A 22817-nucleotide genomic window follows, 5' to 3' on the forward strand; every position below is an offset into this window, starting at 1 on the left:
AATGCAAAGATATGGAAGCTTATGTGAACCAACAAAGAGAGAAATGGAAGACATATGGCTACACCATAATGTCAGATGGATGGACAGGACCCACAAGATTAAGTATAATTAATTTCACGGTTTATTCAAAAGGGAGTATGGTGTTCCTTAAGTCCGTCGATGCATCGAACAATATCAAAGACCACAAATACATATACAAGCTATTGAAGAATGTTATCAAAGAAGTCGGGGTAGATAATGTGGTCCAAATTGTCATAAATAACAAGTCAATGTTCGTGAAAGCAGGGAAGGTGTTGATGAAGAAGTTTAACTTATATTGGACCCCATGTGTGGCATACTGCATCAACCTAATGTTTGAAGACATCGGAAAAAGACCTAGTGTTGCAAATGTGATACGCAGTGGCCACAAGATAACCAACTTCATTTACAATCATGGTTGGTTACTTGCAGAAATGAGAAAGTATTGTGGTGGAGACATTGTTCGACTGGGAGCTACAAGGTTTGCTACAAATTATATTACTCTTAAGTCTTCTTTAAAAAAAGGTTAATTTGAAGAAATTGTTTATGAGTGATGAATGGGCACAACACAAGCTCAGTCAGACAAACATTGGATGAGATATGGAGAAACTAATGTTTGACCACCAGTATTGGGATAAAGTGACACATGTTGTTTCATATGTTGAGCCACTATACATGGTGCTTCGAATCATGGATTCAGAAGTTGTTCCCAAGTGATGAAAGAGAATCTCATTCATTAACAAGTTAGTGATTGGATCTTCAAAATAATCAAAGTTCGTTGTGAAAAAACATTAAAACATCCACTTCATGCAGCAAGTACTTAATTTTCATCAATTGTTACTTTGATTTTATTTCATTTTCTCTTACACAATACTAAATCTACATAATTTTATTGTAGCATAATTCTTGAATCCAAGGTTTCAATATAGGCCTGGAGTTGGTAGTGATCCGGATTTAATTCAAGTAGTCCATGACATATTTACTAAATTAGACCCAAATGTTGAATCGATTGGTCAATTTGGAAATGAGGTAAATAAGAAACTCTTATTTTACTCAATCTAATCAAAGAATAATTTCATTCATTGTTTTATTTGAACGTTTACTAACAAATATGATATTAACAAAGTAAATATTGAATACTTAACTTGTGCTTTTTCGAGATGGAAAGAGAGGATTCGGTGATCAAGCGGTAGTTGCATCAAGGTTAACCATGGTGCCCGATGAGTACCATTTCTTAATAGAAAAAAAATTGATTATCATTATTGTAAATTCATCACATAAGGATTTATATAATTATGAATTCCCTTGCAGCTGAATGGTGGTTCATGTATGGGAACCAAACACCTACATTGAGGAACTTGACCATTAAAGTTCTCTCACAAACTGCATCATCTTTTGCTTGTGAGAGAAATTGAAGCACGTTTGCTCTCATCCACACAAAGCAACGAAATGGTTTGGTTTACCCCCGACTGGAGAAATTAGTTTTTTGTTACTACAATATGAAGCTAAAGTTACATGATATGGAGGCAGAAAATGATTGAGTTGCTGAGAAAGATTACCTTGATCTTCTTGACATTTCAACCAAGGTGGGTAAAGAAGAAGATAATCAATTATTCTAATGGGTCAGGCCTATATACTTGGATGATGAAGTTGGTAATCCTGATCCACAAATTACCACTCATGCTCGAGAATTTGGAGTTGATGTTGAATGTGTGTTGTCCAAAGAAGTTCACAGTGAAAGTTTTACCAAAGATACTGAGGATTCATTTCAAAGGGCATTGGATTCCCACCAAGAGGTTGACTCCATAAGTGTTAGCCAAAGTAGTAGATCTAGCGCTGCTAGTACTTTTGCTTCTAGTTACGATGGTTCAAAAGGTGGAACTGATGATGGAGGTGATAACGCAAGAGAAGATATTGGGGAACGCCAACAAAGTAAATATCCAATGAGTCAATTCACCTATGAAAATGATTTCACGCACTACACACAAGATGAAGATCATGGCTCTAGAAGAGCTGGTCCAGGCATAGGAGCTATTGGGAAGCCCTACAGAGGAAGAGAACGGACTATGAATCCATATAACGAGGAGTTACTTTCAGGGAGTTTTGAATCTATGAGTATAGGAACTCAATTTAGTGACTCCTCAAATGAGGCTAACGTCTACCCCCCTTATGTGATGGGTTATGGTCAACCTTCAAGTTCAATTGATGAAGAGTATGGTATGTCGAGTTATCCCTCTAATGCACAATTGTCATATCAACTTCCATATCAAATGCAAGGAGGATTTCACATGAACACATGGGTCAACCTCGAGTATCCTATCCATGTAGAGGCAGTGGGTAGGACTCAAGAGATATATGCATGGCATGTTAGAATTTTTAACCAATATTATTGAGGTTCAATGAGTTGGTACCAATATTGTCTCCAACAGCAAGACGAGGTTCCTTCATCTACCTATTCCATTAGACCACATCGATCATCATTTTGGTACTAAAGGGTCATTGCAATGCAATATGTACAAATTATTGATATTTAATGAAATAAAGTCTTTCATAAAGCTTCATAATGAGTGTACAATTACAAAATTCACATTTCTTATCGACCGACAGGATATAATTACATCTAATATCGCAAATCATATCATACATATATCAAATTCTTCAACAAAACAACTTTAAAATGTCCATTATACTTCTACTTACGTTACTATGAGGTTTTTCTTATATTTTCATGAGTTTTGATCAATTTTTGTCCTACCAAATTTTTTTTCCAAAATATTTACCGATATTTGTCCAATATATCTGTAAAATCAAGTTAACGATATATATGTGATTACCGATATTTTCATCCTTGATAGCAACAATGTTGCCAACAACAATTTTTTTGGTAAAAATTCTTTTATCATGAAAATATCTTTTTAGTCATAAATTGATTTGGAAAAAAATCCATATTTGTTGTAGTGAGAAATGAAAATAAATATAAATGTTTTTTGAGATCACATTATTTTTTGTCCTAATAGTTTCTTCTAATCTTTAGTTTCATATAACAAAATTTTTAAAGTAATCATGCCCAATATGGATGTATGTGCATAATATTGATCACTAAGTTTGATGTTCAAATCATAATGCATGTGTAATACCGTGGTAAAATACCTCAACCCAAAAACAAAAACAAAAATGAGATGGGATAAATGCTCTTTATAGTTCCTCATGGTAGATCATTTTTCCCAAACATAAGACATTATGGCTATGTTTCATTCATCGAAAATATGAGGGAATATGAGAAGGAAAGAAAATATAGAGGAAATGTAGAAACAAAGAAAAAGTGAACGAAAGTAAAAAAAAAAAATTAAAATCAATAAATTATTTTCTATGTTACTTCAAACTCATTTCACTTATTTTTTTTCCTCTTCTATGTAAAGATTAAATAATTTTAAAATGTATGAATTTTTTGTTACTTTTTATTATATTTGATTTTTTTTTTCTTATTTTCATGTTGAAACCAAACATGAAAAAACTATTTTCTCTAACATTTTTTTCTTTCCTCAATACTTTCTGAAAACCACACATAGCCTAAGAAAATCTAAATATAGGTAAAATATTGTCTCCAATTTTTCAATAACCCACACCAAAAAATAACTAAAGCAACTTTTTGTTACAAACTTATTTCAAATCTTCACCCACCTCCCATATATGATGTGTTGCTGATTGGGTTCACTTTTGACCATTGATGCCGACCCTGCCTAAAAGTCATTAGAGATGTATTAGTGAAAATTTTAATTGGTTAAATTACTAATCATACATATCAATCCGACTGTTTCACCCACTAACATTAATCAATCTCTTAGACACTTCAATTATTGTAGTTTTACATCATCGTTACACTTTAATTTGTAAGGTTGCACAACTAATCCTCCTTGTCATATTGTCAAAAGAGTGAAAAGTATTCGAGGTGGTTTCAAATCTTTTGAAATGAACAATTTGAAAATCATTTATAAATTTAGGTTTGAAAGAGTTAAAAATCTTTGTTAATGCTTACAAATACTTGTTTTATAAAAATTAGGTTTTCGTCCTTTATTTTTAGATGGATAGGTGTTCATTCAAATTTTATTTTTTGTTATGTAATACATTATTAAAAAGAGCAATAAAAATATTTTTGTTTAGTCTATATTTAAATGCTACTTATTTTTCATAATTTTTTAGATATAAGTATTGGTAATAAAAACATTAGAAGTACTCCCTGATTTGGGATCGATATTTGGAAGTCTACTTGGTTGGAAGAAAACAAATTAGAATTAATATATTAAAAATGTTAAAGCGTGAGTTTCTACATGAGAACCCAAAGCTGGCACGCAGAGGTACCAATATTATCGAGGTTCAATGAGTTGCTACCAATATTGTCTCCAACAGCAAGACGGGGTTCCTTCATCTACCAATTCAATTGGACTACATCGATCATCATTTTGGTACTAAAGGGTCATTGCAATGCAATATGTACAAATTATTGATATTTAATGAAATAAAGTCTTTCATAAAGCTTCATAATGAGTGTACAATTACAAAATTCACATTTCTTATCGACCGACAGGATATAATTACATCTAATATCGCAAATCATATCATACATATATCAAATTCTTCAACAAAACAACTTTAAAATGTCCATTATACTTCTAATTACATTACTATGAGGTTTTTCTTATATTTCCATGAGTTTTGATCAATTTTTGTCCTACCAAATTTTTTTTCCAAAATATTTGCCGATATTTCTCCAATATATCCATAAAATCAAGTTAACGATATATCTGTGATTACCGATATTTTCATCCTTGATAGCAACAATGTTGCCAACAACAATTTTTTTGGTAAAAATTCTTTTATCATGAAAATATCTTTTTAGTCATAAATTGATTTGGAAAAAAATCCATATTTGTTGTAGTGAGAAATGAAAATAAATATAAATGTTTTTTGAGATCACATTATTTTTTGTCCTAATAGTTTCTTCTAATCTTTAGTTTCATATAACAAAATTTTTAAAGTAATCATGCCCAATATGGATGTATGTGCATAATATTGATCACTAAGTTTGATGTTCAAATCATAATGCATGTGTAATACCGTGGTAAAATACCTTAACCCAAAAACAAAACAAAAATGAGATGGGATAAATGCTCTTTATAGTTCCTCATGGTAGATCATTTTTCCCAAACATAAGACATTATGGCTATGTTTCATTCCTCGAAAATATGAGGGAATATGAGAAGGAAAGAAAATATAGAGGAAATGTAGAAACAAAGAAAAAGTGAACGAAAGTAAAAAAAAAAAAAAATTAAAATCAATAAATTATTTTATATGTTACTTCAAACTCATTTCACTTATTTTTCCTCTTCTATGTAAAGATTAAATAATTTTAAAATGTATGAATTTTTGGTTACTTTTTATTATATTTGATTTTTTTTTCTTATTTTCATGTTGAAACCAAACATGAAAAAACTATTTTCTCTAACATTTTTTTCTTTCCTCAATACTTTCTGAAAACCACACATAGCCTAAGAAAATCTAAATATAGGTAAAATATTGTCTCCAATTTTTCAATAACCGACACCAAAAAATAACTAAAGCAACTTTTTGTTTCAAACTTATCTCAAATCTTCACCCACCTCCCATATATGATGTGTTGCTCATTGGGTTCACTTTTGACCATTGATGCCCACCCTACCTAAAAGTCATTAGAGATGTATTAGTGAAAATTTTAATTGGTTAAATTACTAATCATACATATCAATCCGACTGTTTCACCCACTGACATTAATCAATCTCTTAGACACTTCAATTATTGTAGTTTTACATCATCGTTACACTTTAATTTGTACGGTTGCACAACTAATCCTCCTTGTCATATTGTCAAAAGAGTGAAAAGTATTCGAGGTGGTTTCAAATCTTTTGAAATGAACAATTTGAAAATCATTTATAAATTTAGGTTTGAAAGAGTTAAAAATCTTTGTTAATGCTTACAAATTCTTGTTTTATAAAAATTAGGTTTTCGTCCTTTATTTTTAGATGGATAGGTGTTCATTCAAATTTTATTTTTTGTTATGTAATACATTATTAAAAAGAGCAATAAAAATATTTTTGTTTAGTCTATATTTAAATGCTACTTATTTTTCATAATTTTTTAGATATAAGTATTGGTAATAAAAACATTAGAAGTACTCCCTGATTTGGGATCGATATTTGGAAGTCTACTTGGTTGGAAGAAAACAAATTAGAATTAATATATTAAAAATGTTAAAGCGTGAGTTTCTACATGAGAACCCAAAGCTGGCACGCAGAGGTACCAATATTATCGAGGTTCAATGAGTTGCTACCAATATTGTCTCCAACAGCAAGACGGGGTTCCTTCATCTACCAATTCAATTGGACTACATCGATCATCATTTTGGTACTAAAGGGTCATTGCAATGCAATATGTACAAATTATTGATATTTAATGAAATAAAGTCTTTCATAAAGCTTCATAATGAGTGTACAATTACAAAATTCACATTTCTTATCGACCGACAGGATATAATTACATCTAATATCGCAAATCATATCATACATATATCAAATTCTTCAACAAAACAACTTTAAAATGTCCATTATACTTCTAATTACATTACTATGAGGTTTTTCTTATATTTCCATGAGTTTTGATCAATTTTTGTCCTACCAAATTTTTTTTCCAAAATATTTGCCGATATTTCTCCAATATATCCATAAAATCAAGTTAACGATATATCTGTGATTACCGATATTTTCATCCTTGATAGCAACAATGTTGCCAACAACAATTTTTTTGGTAAAAATTCTTTTATCATGAAAATATCTTTTTAGTCATAAATTGATTTGGAAAAAAATCCATATTTGTTGTAGTGAGAAATGAAAATAAATATAAATGTTTTTTGAGATCACATTATTTTTTGTCCTAATAGTTTCTTCTAATCTTTAGTTTCATATAACAAAATTTTTAAAGTAATCATGCCCAATATGGATGTATGTGCATAATATTGATCACTAAGTTTGATGTTCAAATCATAATGCATGTGTAATACCGTGGTAAAATACCTTAACCCAAAAACAAAACAAAAATGAGATGGGATAAATGCTCTTTATAGTTCCTCATGGTAGATCATTTTTCCCAAACATAAGACATTATGGCTATGTTTCATTCCTCGAAAATATGAGGGAATATGAGAAGGAAAGAAAATATAGAGGAAATGTAGAAACAAAGAAAAAGTGAACGAAAGTAAAAAAAAAAAAAAATTAAAATCAATAAATTATTTTATATGTTACTTCAAACTCATTTCACTTATTTTTCCTCTTCTATGTAAAGATTAAATAATTTTAAAATGTATGAATTTTTGGTTACTTTTTATTATATTTGATTTTTTTTTCTTATTTTCATGTTGAAACCAAACATGAAAAAACTATTTTCTCTAACATTTTTTTCTTTCCTCAATACTTTCTGAAAACCACACATAGCCTAAGAAAATCTAAATATAGGTAAAATATTGTCTCCAATTTTTCAATAACCGACACCAAAAAATAACTAAAGCAACTTTTTGTTTCAAACTTATCTCAAATCTTCACCCACCTCCCATATATGATGTGTTGCTCATTGGGTTCACTTTTGACCATTGATGCCCACCCTACCTAAAAGTCATTAGAGATGTATTAGTGAAAATTTTAATTGGTTAAATTACTAATCATACATATCAATCCGACTGTTTCACCCACTGACATTAATCAATCTCTTAGACACTTCAATTATTGTAGTTTTACATCATCGTTACACTTTAATTTGTACGGTTGCACAACTAATCCTCCTTGTCATATTGTCAAAAGAGTGAAAAGTATTCGAGGTGGTTTCAAATCTTTTGAAATGAACAATTTGAAAATCATTTATAAATTTAGGTTTGAAAGAGTTAAAAATCTTTGTTAATGCTTACAAATTCTTGTTTTATAAAAATTAGGTTTTCGTCCTTTATTTTTAGATGGATAGGTGTTCATTCAAATTTTATTTTTTGTTATGTAATACATTATTAAAAAGAGCAATAAAAATATTTTTGTTTAGTCTATATTTAAATGCTACTTATTTTTCATAATTTTTTAGATATAAGTATTGGTAATAAAAACATTAGAAGTACTCCCTGATTTGGGATCGATATTTGGAAGTCTACTTGGTTGGAAGAAAACAAATTAGAATTAATATATTAAAAATGTTAAAGCGTGAGTTTCTACATGAGAACCCAAAGCTGGCACGCAGAGGTACCAATATTATCGAGGTTCAATGAGTTGCTACCAATATTGTCTCCAACAGCAAGACGGGGTTCCTTCATCTACCAATTCAATTGGACTACATCGATCATCATTTTGGTACTAAAGGGTCATTGCAATGCAATATGTACAAATTATTGATATTTAATGAAATAAAGTCTTTCATAAAGCTTCATAATGAGTGTACAATTACAAAATTCACATTTCTTATCGACCGACAGGATATAATTACATCTAATATCGCAAATCATATCATACATATATCAAATTCTTCAACAAAACAACTTTAAAATGTCCATTATACTTCTAATTACATTACTATGAGGTTTTTCTTATATTTCCATGAGTTTTGATCAATTTTTGTCCTACCAAATTTTTTTTCCAAAATATTTGCCGATATTTCTCCAATATATCCATAAAATCAAGTTAACGATATATCTGTGATTACCGATATTTTCATCCTTGATAGCAACAATGTTGCCAACAACAATTTTTTTGGTAAAAATTCTTTTATCATGAAAATATCTTTTTAGTCATAAATTGATTTGGAAAAAAATCCATATTTGTTGTAGTGAGAAATGAAAATAAATATAAATGTTTTTTGAGATCACATTATTTTTTGTCCTAATAGTTTCTTCTAATCTTTAGTTTCATATAACAAAATTTTTAAAGTAATCATGCCCAATATGGATGTATGTGCATAATATTGATCACTAAGTTTGATGTTCAAATCATAATGCATGTGTAATACCGTGGTAAAATACCTTAACCCAAAAACAAAACAAAAATGAGATGGGATAAATGCTCTTTATAGTTCCTCATGGTAGATCATTTTTCCCAAACATAAGACATTATGGCTATGTTTCATTCCTCGAAAATATGAGGGAATATGAGAAGGAAAGAAAATATAGAGGAAATGTAGAAACAAAGAAAAAGTGAACGAAAGTAAAAAAAAAAAAAAAAATTAAAATCAATAAATTATTTTATATGTTACTTCAAACTCATTTCACTTATTTTTCCTCTTCTATGTAAAGATTAAATAATTTTAAAATGTATGAATTTTTGGTTACTTTTTATTATATTTGATTTTTTTTTCTTATTTTCATGTTGAAATCAAACATGAAAAAACTATTTTCTCTAACATTTTTTTCTTTCCTCAATACTTTCTGAAAACCACACATAGCCTAAGAAAATCTAAATATAGGTAAAATATTGTCTCCAATTTTTCAATAACCCACACCAAAAAATAACTAAAGCAACTTTTTGTTTCAAACTTATCTCAAATCTTCACCCACCTCCCATATATGATGTGTTGCTCATTGGGTTCACTTTTGACCATTGATGCCCACCCTACCTAAAAGTCATTAGAGATGTATTAGTGAAAATTTTAATTGGTTAAATTACTAATCATACATATCAATCCGACTGTTTCACCCACTGACATTAATCAATCTCTTAGACACTTCAATTATTGTAGTTTTACATCATCGTTACACTTTAATTTGTACGGTTGCACAACTAATCCTCCTTGTCATATTGTCAAAAGAGTGAAAAGTATTCGAGGTGGTTTCAAATCTTTTGAAATGAACAATTTGAAAATCATTTATAAATTTAGGTTTGAAAGAGTTAAAAATCTTTGTTAATGCTTACAAATGCTTGTTTTATAAAAATTAGGTTTTCGTCCTTTATTTTTAGATGGATAGGTGTTCATTCAAATTTTATTTTTTGTTATGTAATACATTATTAAAAAGAGTAATAAAAATATTTTTGTTTAGTCTATATTTAAATGCTACTTATTTTTCATAATTTTTTAGATATAAGTATTGGTAATAAAAACATTAGAAATACTCCCTGATTTGGGATTGATATTTGGAAGTCTACTTGGTTGGAAGAAAACAAATTAGAATTAATATATTAAAAATGTTAAAGCGTAAGTTTCTACATGAGAACCCAAAGCTAGCACGCAGAGGTACCAATATTATCGAGGTTCAATGAGTTGCTACCAATATTGTCTCCAACAGCAAGACGGGGTTCCTTCATCTACCAATTCAATTGGACCACATCGATCATCATTTTGGTACTAAAGGGTCATTGCAATGCAATATGTACAAATTATTGATATTTAATGAAATAAAGTCTTTCATAAAGCTTCATAATGAGTGGACAATTACAAAATTCACATTTCTTATCGACCGACAGGATATAATTACATCTAATATCACAAATCATATCATACATATATCAAATTCTTCAACAAAACAACTTTAAAATGTCCATTATACTTCTAATTACATTACTATGAGGTTTTTCTTATATTTCCATGAGTTTTGATCAATTTTTGTCCTACCAAATTTGTTTTCCAAAATATTTGCCGATATTTCTCCAATATATCCGTAAAATCAAGTTAACTATATATCTGTGATTACCGATATTTTCATCATTGATAGCAACAATGTTGCCAACAACAATTTTTTTGGTAAAAATTCTTTTATCATGAAAATATCTTTTTAGTTATAAATTGATTTGGAAAAAAAATCCATATTTGTTGTAGTGAGAAATGAAAATAAATATAAATGTTTTTTGAGATCACATTATTTTTTGTCCTAATAGTTTCTTCTAATCTTTAGTTTCATATAACAAAATTTTTAAAGTAATCATGCCCAATATGGATGTATGTGCATAATATTGATCACTAAGTTTGATGTTCAAATCATAATGCATGTGTAATACTATGGTAAAATACCTCAACCCAAAAACAAAACAAAAATGAGATGGGATAAATGCTCTTTATAGTTCCTCATGGTAGATCATTTTTCCCAAACATAAGACATTATGGCTATGTTTCATTCCTCGAAAATATGAGGGAATATGAGAAGGAAAGAAAATATAGAGGAAATGTAGAAAGAAAGAAAAAGTGAATGAAAGTAAAAAAAAAACTAAAATCAATAAATTATTTTCTATGTTACTTCAAACTCATTTCACTTATTTTTTTCCTCTTCTATGTAAAGATTAAATAATTTTAAAATGTATAAATTTTTGGTTACTTTTTATTATATTTGATTTTTTTTTTCTTATTTTCATGTTGAAACCAAACATGAAAAAACTATTTTCTCTAACATTTTTTTCTTTCCTCAATACTTTCTGAAAACCACACATAGCCTAAGAAAATCTAAATATAGGTAAAATATTGTCTCCAATTTTTCAATAACCCACACCAAAAAATAACTAAAGCAACTTTTTGTTACAAACTTATTTCAAATCTTCACCCACCTCCCATATATGATGTGTTGCTAATTGGGTTCACTTTTGACCATTGATGCCCACCCTACCTAAAAGTCATTAGAGATGTATTAGTGAAAATTTTAATTGGTTCAATTCGACTGTTTCACCCACGGACATTAATCAATCTCTTAGACACTTCAATTATTGTAGTTTTACATCATCGTTACACTTTAATTTGTAGGGTTGCACAACTAATCCTCCTTGTCATATTGTCAAAAGAGTGAAAAGTATTCGAGGTGGTTTCAAATCTTTTGAAATGAACAATTTGAAAATCATTTATAAATTTAGGTTTGAAAGAGTTAAAAATCTTTGTTAATGCTTACAAATACTTGTTTTATAAAAATTAGGTTTTCGTCCTTTATTTTTAGATGGATAGGTGTTCATTCAAATTTTATTTTTTGTTATGTAATACATTATTAAAAAGAGTAATAAAAATATTTTTGTTTAGTCTATATTTAAATGCTACTTATTTTTCATAATTTTTTAGATATAAGTATTTGTAATAAAAATATTAGAAGTACTCCCTGATTTGGGATCGATATTTGGAAGTCTACTTGGTTGAAAGAAAACAAATTAGAATTAATATATTAAAAATGTTGAAGCATGAGTTTCTACATGAGAACCCAAAGCTGGCACGCAGAGGTACCTAGCCCCACAAGGCAGCCAGATGGGATTTGCCCATGTTCCAGAAATTAGAGATATTTTTCCCTAGCATTAGGAGCTCAGACGAATCTGCATTTCTAATAAATAGTGCTTTCTTGGATCTTAAATAACCCACCAATCGGAAGATTGTAGAGCAGTCTTTTACTATAACACATCTCCACGGCTCTTTCCATGCTTGCTTCAATTCCTGATCTGATCACTCACACAAGACTTCCAATTATTAGAAGATCCAGCAGTTGAAAGGCTTCTCCTCCAGGAAACCAATCCATGATTGGCAACAGCACTTGCGAGGAAATCATTGTTCGGCGAACTGCAAACTACCATCCTCCCATTTGGGACTATGATTATGTGCAGTCACTAAGAAGTGATTATGTGGTAGGTTTATATATCATGAATATTGCTAACAGGTTATTAATGTTCCACTTGGTGCTACTAACAAATACATGGTTATGTATGCAGGGGGAAACATACACCAGAAGACTTGATAAGCTAAAGAGAGATGTGAAGCCAATGCTTGGGAAAGTGAAGAAGCCTTTGGATCAGCTGGAGCTAATCGATGTTTTGCAAAGGCTTGGACTCTTCAAGGATGAAATAAAGAGAATATTGGACAGCATATACAACCAGTACAATCAGCACGAAGAGTGGAAGAAAGATGATTTATACGCAACAGCTCTTGAATTTAGACTGTTAAGGCAGCATGGCTATGATGTGCCTGAAGGTGTGGCTGTGTAGGATTCACTTCTTCATTTTGTTTGTTTTAAATAAGTTAAGAACTTAAATTTAAATGAACTATAGGCAACAATACAAATATTGGTCTCTTATTTGTTTATCCCTTTTTCTTTTGGAAGCTCTTATAATGCTTTTTGCAGATATGTGTAAGCTATGACTTTATCCCAAATAAAATTAGGTACTTAACTTGAAAGCACTCTTATTAATGCAGATGTTTTTAGTAGATTCAAGGACGAAACAGGGAGCTTTAAGGCATGCCTGTGTGAAGATATGAAGGGAATGCTCTGCTTGTACGAAGCTTCATACCTTTGTGTACAAGGAGAAAGTACCTTGGAGCAGGCCAGAGATTTCGCACACAGACATCTTGGAAAGGGCCTTGAGCACAACATAGATCAAAATCTTGCCATTGAGGTGAACCATGCCTTAGAGCTTCCATTGCATTGGAGAATGCCAAGGTTAGAGGCAAGGTGGTTCATAGACGTATACGAGAAAAGACAGGACATGAATCCTATCTTGCTGGAGTTTGCTAAATTGGACTTCAATATGGTACAAGCCACACACCAGGAGGATCTAAGACACATGTCAAGGTAATTAGTTCATCCACATTCTTAATGTTTTGAGATCCAGCCAAAAAATTATTTATTATATCATACTCTTAATATTTTTATTGTCTCCCTTGGCTCCTATAAAGCTGGTGGAGGAGTACACGCCTGGGAGAAAAGTTGAACTTTGCTAGGGACAGGCTGATGGAGAATTTCCTATGGACTGTGGGAATGATATTCGAGCCTCAGTATGGATATTGTAGGAGAATGTTAACGAAGCTTGGCACATTCGTAACAATAATTGATGATGTTTACGATGTTTATGGTACATTGGATGAACTTGAGCTTTTTACAGATGCTGTTGACAGGTTACTGTTTGTCTTACTTCCCATATCCTCTATGCATCATATGCTTCTGATTTAGTCAGCTGCTCTAAAAATTCAAATATCTTCTTTACATATTTAGGTGGGATATCAATGCAATGGATCCACTTCCAGAATACATGAAGTTGTGCTTCCTTGCTCTCTACAACTCCACTAATGAAATGGCTTATGATGCTCTCAAGGAACATGGTTTACACATCATTTCCTATCTTAGAAAAGCGGTATTATCTGCAACTGTGAACTCATTCCATTATGTGCTGTTTACATGCATGTAGTAATCTTGACTCATTTTGTTATAATTAATCCTTCAGTGGTCAGACTTATGTAAATCTTACTTACTGGAGGCAAAGTGGTACTACAGTGGATATAAACCAACCCTACAAGAATACATTAGCAATGCATGGATTTCGATATCAGGTCCTGTACTGCTAGTCCACTCCTATTTTTTTGTTGCAAATCCAATCACCGAGGAGGCCTTGCAATCCTTAGAGAGATATCACAATATTATCCATTGGTCATCAATGATTTTAAGGCTTTCAGATGATCTGGGAACATCACTGGTCTGTATTCTACTCTCTCTCGCAATATCCTTACGAGTCCTAATAAATGTATATTTCTGCAATTTCTGTTCATAGACACATTATAATGGTCTTTTTATCCTTGTCTTAGGATGAGTTGAAAAGAGGAGATGTTCCCAAGTCAATCCAGTGTTACATGTATGAAACTGGTGCTTCTGAAGAAGACGCCCGTAAACACATAAGCTATTTGATTGGAGAGACATGGAAGAAGCTAAATGAAGATCGAGCTGTAGAGTCTCCATTCCCTGAAACTTTTATTGGAATTGCAACGAATCTTGCTAGGATGGCCCAGTGCATGTATCAGCATGGAGATGGACATGGTATTGAATATGGTGAAACTAAGGATCGAGTGTTGTCATTACTCGTTGAGCCCGTTCCCAGTTTGAGTTCTGAATAATATGGAGAACCAACGTTGATCTTGAGTCATGGCAAATTCCTGTAGCCCTGATGGATTAATATAATTGAAGGTCTTATAATTGGGGTTAAATGTAATTTTAGTACAAATAGTAGAGTGAAATTTTAACTTTTAGGTAGTTGAAGTGATGTTAGTATCTCAGTTATATTTGGAGGGTTAATTAGGTATATAAATCAGTGACTTTTGAGCTTCCTGTATTCTTCTTAAATTTCTTAATTTGGTCTAGTGTTTGTATCAAAGCTTGTATCAAACAAATTAATTTGTATCAAAGCTTGGATATGGATGAGAAGTGAGACATTTCTATTTCAAGTCTTCTAATTCAGAAGATTTAACTTTGCTTTGTTCTTAAGATGTTGGAGGTTTCAGAGAAAGGTTACATAAAAACACGATAAATTTTGTATTGGATTGATGGAGATAACTTTATGGATAGAAGAAACAATCTTATGAAAGAGAATACCCTGGTTTGGGTATTCTTACCAACTTGGGATCTTAAAAATTTTGAAATTCATTAGAAGGATATTGGGAGACCAAATTATTTTAAAAAAATATTAATCCTATTTAGCCATGGTTTTTTTAAACTTGTTTTTAAAAATTGTTTTTTATTCTTTAATTTAAAACCAATTTTTAAAAACAAGTTTCAAAAAACATAATCAAATGGTCAATATTTTTCTTTTGTTTTTAAAAACTGGTTAAAACAACTTCTACATATTGTCTAAAAATTGTTTTCTATTTCACTTTGTTTTTAAAAAATTATTTCCGCATAACAATGACCAAACAATGTTAGAAATTTTTGAAAACAATTTTCTATTTTTAAAAGCAAAAAATTATTTTAAATCACACATCAAACAGGTTATTAGACTCAATAACTAATCTAACTATTTAAGCTTGGTTATATTTGAACAATGTTAGCCTTAGAAGAAAATTCTAATCAAGTTTGAGTGAACCAATCACATTTCTTAAAATTTTGAGATTTTTTGGAAAGATAATAGGACTTCTATTAGTTTTATAAAATAATTGACTCAATAGTGAATCTAATCATCGAAGTTTTATTACATTTAGATTGCGATACTCTTATGTAAAAATTATAGACAAATTGGGATGCCTTGGCTAAGAATGTTAACCCATTATTATTTTTGTATATTATTAAATTCAAAAATAAAATCACAGATTCCAATTCAACTAGATTTGAAATATGTTTGCATAAGGAAAAATATGGTAAATGTCAGAAGATGTTCAACACTACATGTTAATAAAATTTTGGACACTTGAAATTGTGGTACTATATATTTAATTTTGTTATGGGCTTCCAAATCATTTTTATAATTTATTAGACTCATCCTGAGAGTTTCATAATTTTTGGAACTGTAAAAAAGAAAAAAAAATGATAAAATTGGTAGTATTTCAACATGCTATATTTTGGGCCTCTGTTGTAGGCAAGTATGAGACCAATCCCATTTAAGGCTTAATTGGTCTAAGTAATTATTTGACTTAGTTATTAATTTTTAAGTTATCTAGACTTATCAAAGGACTTCCTAGCCTAAACTCCACATGATTTAGATTCTATCTTCTTATATGCTTATTTTTAGAAAGTTTGTAAATTTCAATTAAGAGAGGTTGTCTAGGTGAGACTAGGATACAAAGATGTTATAATTTTAGTTCATGTTTTTATAATATCTATTATAATTAAAATACTAAAACCTAAATACATGATAACCTTGACCAAGAAAATCAAACCAAAGATACAATTACCATGATTTTATAGCATTTCAAGTTGTCATCTTTTGGGATCATCATTAATGTGTTTAATTGTCGATAAATTAGAAAGATTAATTATTTGTTAAAGCTACTAAAATCCCAATTTAACTAAATAAGAATAAAATATGGATAAATTTTCTTAACATATTTAATAAAATAAATAGAACAATGTCTTGAAGAATTTCATACTCCAATGTCAAACCTTTAGAGAGAGCATTGTAAAATATAAGATTTAGGATCAAAGTCAATTTGAAATCAAATTGAATCTTATGACCAATATTGCATCCAAAACTTAGATTTTTATTTTTGAAGTGGATCTCTTAAACCAATTAAATATGATAGTTAATTCTAGTTTTCAATTCTATTTACTTAAAAGCCTATATTTTAATCTTGTAGATTCAACTCTTATATTTGTTAATAGTAGAATTAAACCAAGGTAACTAATAATCTAGATCTTTCTAAGAATCACTAAGACCTTGGTAAGAATTCCCTATACCTTATCTAGAATGAACTAAGCCAGAAGATTTATTTCTTCCAAATTAAACTTGAAAATATAAAGAAAATCATAACATTACCACATTATTGTTACTCTTCCTTTGGAATATATTAACATCTCTAAATCCATCAAATTAGCCAAACATGGTGGAAATTTTCTCCTTACAACCCATTTTTGGTTACCAAAAAAATAGAATAGAAAGATGGATAAGAAAAGGAAGAAGTTAGAGTTTTATTAAAGAATTTAAGAAGAAAACATCAATCTCTCTCCCCACATTCTATAACTCCCTAAATCCTAAAACAAAGAATATATATCTATATATATACACACAAACACACATGTATGTATGTATAACCTAACCCTAAATGAGATTTGTGACACTTTCTAATTGGCCACTTATTTAAAAAAAATACTGTAAAATATCCCAAAATAATAAATAAAAAATTGATTTCTAAATGACCCAAGCTCATCCCGCGTTGGTGGGTGCCAAAAATGGCAAATTCAAAGTGGAAAAGATTTAGGCTTGAAGTAGTAACTGAATTCGAATTGGAGTACAAATTTGAATTGGAGGTTGGTTTCTTCCCTTATGTAGTGGGTGAATTCGAATTTGGGCAAAATTCAAATTCAACATTAGTTTTACCCAATTGACTTCAATTACCCATAACCTCTTCGTTTCAGCTCTAATTTATGAACCATTTGAAGCCTTTCTAATTCCCATCATTGAAATAATATGTAGCTAGACCCAAAATTATATCAAGAAGTGTTTTGTATTTCACATTAAAGTGAAAGTATGTGTTGTTGTCAGATTTAAAATTCCAATTTTCAATTTAATATTTGAGCAATGGCCTCCAACCTTCCTTTCCATGTTTGCTTGTTCTCTAACCATCTCCATAACATTTGTTGCTCATCTTTCATGCCTATGACTCACTTGTTTTACTCTTGCTTAGGTCTCCTCATGTTCCACAAGTTTCAAGTCTCTCATTTATGTATATTTATCGACATACTCTACTATGGGTGAAAATGACTCTTGCAACTTGCATTCTTTTCATCTTTTAAACTTTCAATTAAGCTTAAAATAAAATTTAGATCTTTAACTAGGGTATTAGCATCAATTTAAGTTAAGATTGATGATTTGAGCTATTTATATCCCATAAACCTAGTCATTATGTGTCATTAGAGCACATATTTGAGCTCCAATCATACACCTAAAAGATGTTTCATGCAGTTTTGGTCCATAACTCGATACAAATTATGTAGTAAGGAAAGATGCTATAAGGTAGGAGCATGGTTTCTGATGTTAGGATAGATGGAAAAGCCCAAAGCAATAGAGTATGCTTTTTATTCCCTTAAATGGATGACCACAAAATAAGCTCCTTGGTAGTGTGTTCTAAAGTAGCAAAACCTCGAAGACTATGGTGGCCATGTGTAGTGGGCTTGTATATAATTGATGGATAGACAAACACATAAGCAAAGACCTATGATTGCTTTTTTTTTTCCTTTTTTGTTCTTTTTTTTTTACATCTCCTACTTTTCTTTTATTGTTATTATGATTGTGCTATGGTAGTTTTTTTACATCAAAATTATTATATGATATATTTTAGAATTGGTTTTACCTTAGACTAACCATTAACATTTGTGCATTGTGTCTACTCACCATACTTTTGTTTTCTCTATTTAGTACAATTTTTTTTTCATATGAGAAGCATGTAAATCCAATTGCTCTTTTAAGCAAGGAAGAAGGTTATAAAATAGTAGTATGGTTTTTTATGTAGGGATAGGTGGTAAAGCCCAAAACGGTAGAGTATGGTTTATTTTATTCCCTTAGATGGATGAATAGGAGATGAGCTCCTTTGTAGTGTAATCTAGGGTAGCAAGACCCTAAGGACTGAGGTAATGTAGAGTGGGCACATGTAGTGGACTTATGTATTGTCGATGGATTGACAAAGGTATAAGTTAAAACCTATGATTGCACATTTTACATCTAGTTGTCCTAAAATGCTATTATGACTATGCTATGGTAGCTTTTATACACCAAAATTATTATATGATATGTTTTAAAATTGCTTTTACCTTGAATTAATTATTATCACTTGTATAGTGTGACTATTTACTAGATTGTTATTCACTCTTTTTTTTCTTTTTTCTTTTTATTAAGATGAAAAGCTTATAAGTGTAGTCGAAGTTGAGTTAGAGTTACAGTCAATTTTAAAGAGTAAGCCTTAGGGATTATAACCCATCAACTTATTGTGTTATCCTTATTTATGCTAGTCATGTTTCTTTTTCTTTTTCAGACATTTTGCTACTTTTAGGTTATAGTCAATCATAAAACCTAAACTATTGTTACCCATTTATGTTTCTACTTTTCTCTACCAACATATATATCAATTTCTTTTTTTTATTGTTTTAGTATACAATTGTTCCATCTGTTGAGCTAGTAATCCTATTACAAAATTCAATTTGTAGAAGACTCACTTTGTTCTAGCAAACCCTTAGGGTAAGATAGTTACAATTAATACCAAAACTTAGGTTATAGATTCTATAGAGTTCTTTAAACCTATGATACTCATCTAGAATCACATAGACCATTTTGGAGTGTCATCTAGTAGGAAAACATACTAGCTAGGATGTTGTAGACTATTCTCACAATCCGGTTTATTAGTTCCATACTATTTGGTTAGTGTTAAACAAACATGTGCATTAATCTTAAAGCCTTTAATTTTGATAAATGGAATGTTATTAGAGTTAGTATGAGAACTTCCTTAGTTTGAAACCAAGTAGGAATCAAATTATCATTCTTAGATCTAAGAAAACTTTGTAGAACTCAATGTTCTTATGTCATAAGAGTGAGATGTGCCAACGTCAAACTAATAAATAAATAGAAAGCATAGTACTTAAAAATATGTAATGTCAACCCCAAGAAATTGCTAACTAGATTAACTACCTTATAAACAAACCATTATATATTGAATACTAGTAATAAACTTAAATATGTAAAAAAATTTCTCCAAATTGAACACTATGGTGAGACCATATATATCTTGAACTAGACCACCAATTGATCGAAGGCCCCAAGTATGGATGGTTTTATAAGGATCATGGGGGGTTTGGCTATTATGGTCAAGCAACATGTTCTAGGTACACTTTTAAACAAGTTAGCTACTTTGAGCAATTTAGATGTTTTCGGCTACAAATATTATCAAGAACATTGGTCCATTTGGAGCTGAAGCTTGGACATTTTTGCATGAGAAGTTATTTTCTATAAAGAGATGTTAAGAGGGATTAGCTACCTTCATGCTAGAGGGAAATGTTGGTCAATGGTGGTGTTTGACTAAGTCAATGTTGTTAAAGAGATTACTAGTCACTTGACCAACACTTGTATAGTGTGACTATTTTCTAAATTGTTGTTCAGTCATTTTCCTTTTTTTATTTTTTTTAATGGGGAGCCTTTTCCTTTTTTTTCTTTTTTCTTTTTTAATGGGGAGCCTATAAGTCTAGTTGAAGTAAGTTAAAGCCAGAGCTAGTTTTTAAGAGTAAGCCTTAGGGCTCAAAACCCAATAAGTTATCCTTAATTATGTTGGTCATGTTACGTACCTTTTTCTTTTTAAGACATTTTGCTACTTTTTGGTTGTACTCAACCATTAGACCTAAACTATTGTTACTCATTTATACTTCCACTTTTCCCTAGACTTGTATTCAGCTTTTCTCTACCAATATATATATACACACTCTTGTTCCATCTGGTTAGATAGTGATCCTTCTATGAAATTTAGTTTGTAGAAGGCTCACTATCTTCTAGCACACCCTTAGGGCAAGATAGTTACTATTGGTACTATAACTTAGGTTATAGGTTTTATAGACTTTGAACCTATAATACTCATCTAGAATCACATATACCACTATGGAGTGTCATCTATTAGGAAGATAGAATAGGATGCTATAGACTATGCTCACGATCTAGATTATTAGTTCAACACTATTTGGTTAGTGTTAAACATACATGTACATTTATCTTAAAGCCTTTAACTTTGATAAAAAGAATGTTATTAGAGATGGTAGGAGAACTTTCTTGGTCTAAAACTAAGGAAGAATCAAATTATTATTCATAGATTAAAAAAAAAAAAACCTTTATAGAACTCAATGTTCTAATGTAATGTGAGTGAGATGAGATGAGATGAGATGGCGTATAATTAATAAATAAACAAAAGCATAGTACTTAAAAATATTTAATATCAAACCCAAGAAATTGTTAACTAAATTACCTTATATATGAACCATTATAGATTGAATAATAGTGCTAAACTTAAAATAAGTAATTTTTTTTTTAATGCAAATTGGACACTATGGTGAGACCATAGTGTCCAAAGCAAAAGCAAGTCAAGCTATTGATGTTGAGTTGTAATCTGAAAATAGTGGACCAAGCCCTAGAATGGGGAGAGGGATACAATATAGGGAAAATTGTGTTTTCAACCCATAAAGACTTGATAATTAAGGTAATATCCTCCGACCACCCATAATTAATTATAAGGATATGAGATAGTAATCGACAAAAATACCGACTTGACTCATTTTTGTTTTTATTCTACCACTCTTCACATGCCACTAGTCTTTCTTATTTAACCATTTTTTGATTTTTCATTATTTTTTAAAACTCTTTTATAAATAATTGAAAAATCAACATTATTTTTTATTTTTAAATTATAAATAAACAAAAATTATATTAATGATTCAAAGATTATTTTGGAAAATACTTTCTAAAAAATATTAATTTGAATAAATAAAAATTATCTTTTACATTTTAGAAGTAAATAATTTAATGATTAAAATACTGTTTAAAATAAATATATTCACTATTTTAATTTCTTTTATACTAAAAAGTATTTTAAAGTTTTTATTATTATTATAAAATAAAAAGTTTAATTTTTTTTAATCTTCTTCCTTCTTTATTTTAATAACTTTTTGAACATAACTTTTAGTAATAAGTTATATGAAATGTTACAAATTTGTTTATTAAGGATTTTTTTTAATGATTTGAATTAATTGAAAATTTATTAAAATAAGAAAAAGAAATAAAGATGATGGATGGAGAGCTTTTATTTTAAGTACTCAATTAAAATGTTTTCAGGTGACCTAATTTTAGAAGTGGATTATATCAATAGATAGTAGAAATTGAATTTTTCTTATATAAAAGGGTTGAAAGGTATATGTACTTATTTTAGATGAAAACAAGTAGTTAAAAATTATATAGATTATATTTGAGTTTGGTTTTAAAATATTTTTCTTGTTTTTATTTTATTTTATTAAAAAAATAATTTTTATTTTCTATATTGTCTCTTTTTTAAAATACGTTTAATTAAAAAATGAAAACTATTTTTAAAAATGAAAATTGAAAACATTGTTTAGTACTATTTTTTTATATGAAAATTAAAAAAAAATTATTTATTCATTTATTGCGCGCACTATACAATTGTATTACACTAACTGTACAAGGGAAATGTACTAAATGTACAAAGGTGTACAAGGCTACCCTTTGTGAAATATTATAATCGATTATGAGTCATTCCTTTATTTTTCTTATCATTCATGTATTGTAAACATATGTCATGCACTTTATTTAATTCCCGCATGGAAATTCTAATACTT

At 29.7% G+C, this 22817-nt stretch overlaps 1 protein-coding gene across 1 annotated transcript; it reads left to right on the plus strand.

Annotated features, from left to right (window-relative positions):
- Positions 1 to 12507: 12507 nt before the first annotated feature.
- Positions 12508 to 14919, plus strand: LOC100854267 ((-)-alpha-terpineol synthase). The gene is made up of 7 exons (XM_010660749.3): positions 12508 to 12654; positions 12739 to 12997; positions 13220 to 13595; positions 13700 to 13918; positions 14016 to 14154; positions 14245 to 14493; positions 14603 to 14919. Exons 1-7 carry the CDS (start codon positions 12547 to 12549, stop codon positions 14906 to 14908), a joined length of 1656 nt encoding a protein of 551 aa, XP_010659051.1. The 5' UTR covers positions 12508 to 12546; the 3' UTR covers positions 14909 to 14919.
- The last annotated feature ends 7898 nt before the right edge of the window (positions 14920 to 22817 follow it).

The sequence above is a fragment of the Vitis vinifera genome, chromosome 13, assembly GCF_030704535.1.
Source record: "Vitis vinifera cultivar Pinot Noir 40024 chromosome 13, ASM3070453v1".
Taxonomy (NCBI): Eukaryota; Viridiplantae; Streptophyta; class Magnoliopsida; order Vitales; family Vitaceae; genus Vitis; species Vitis vinifera.

Bases quoted from the DNA above. Each gene is read 5' to 3' on its own strand.
- LOC100854267 (XM_010660749.3), top strand. From the start codon at position 12,547: ATGATTGGCAACAGCACTTGCGAGGAAATCATTGTTCGGCGAACTGCA. The intron at 13,919-14,015 runs GTTACTGTTTGT...TTACATATTTAG, and splicing joins TTTACAGATGCTGTTGACAG to GTGGGATATCAATGCAATGG. The intron at 14,494-14,602 runs GTCTGTATTCTA...TCCTTGTCTTAG, and splicing joins ATGATCTGGGAACATCACTG to GATGAGTTGAAAAGAGGAGA.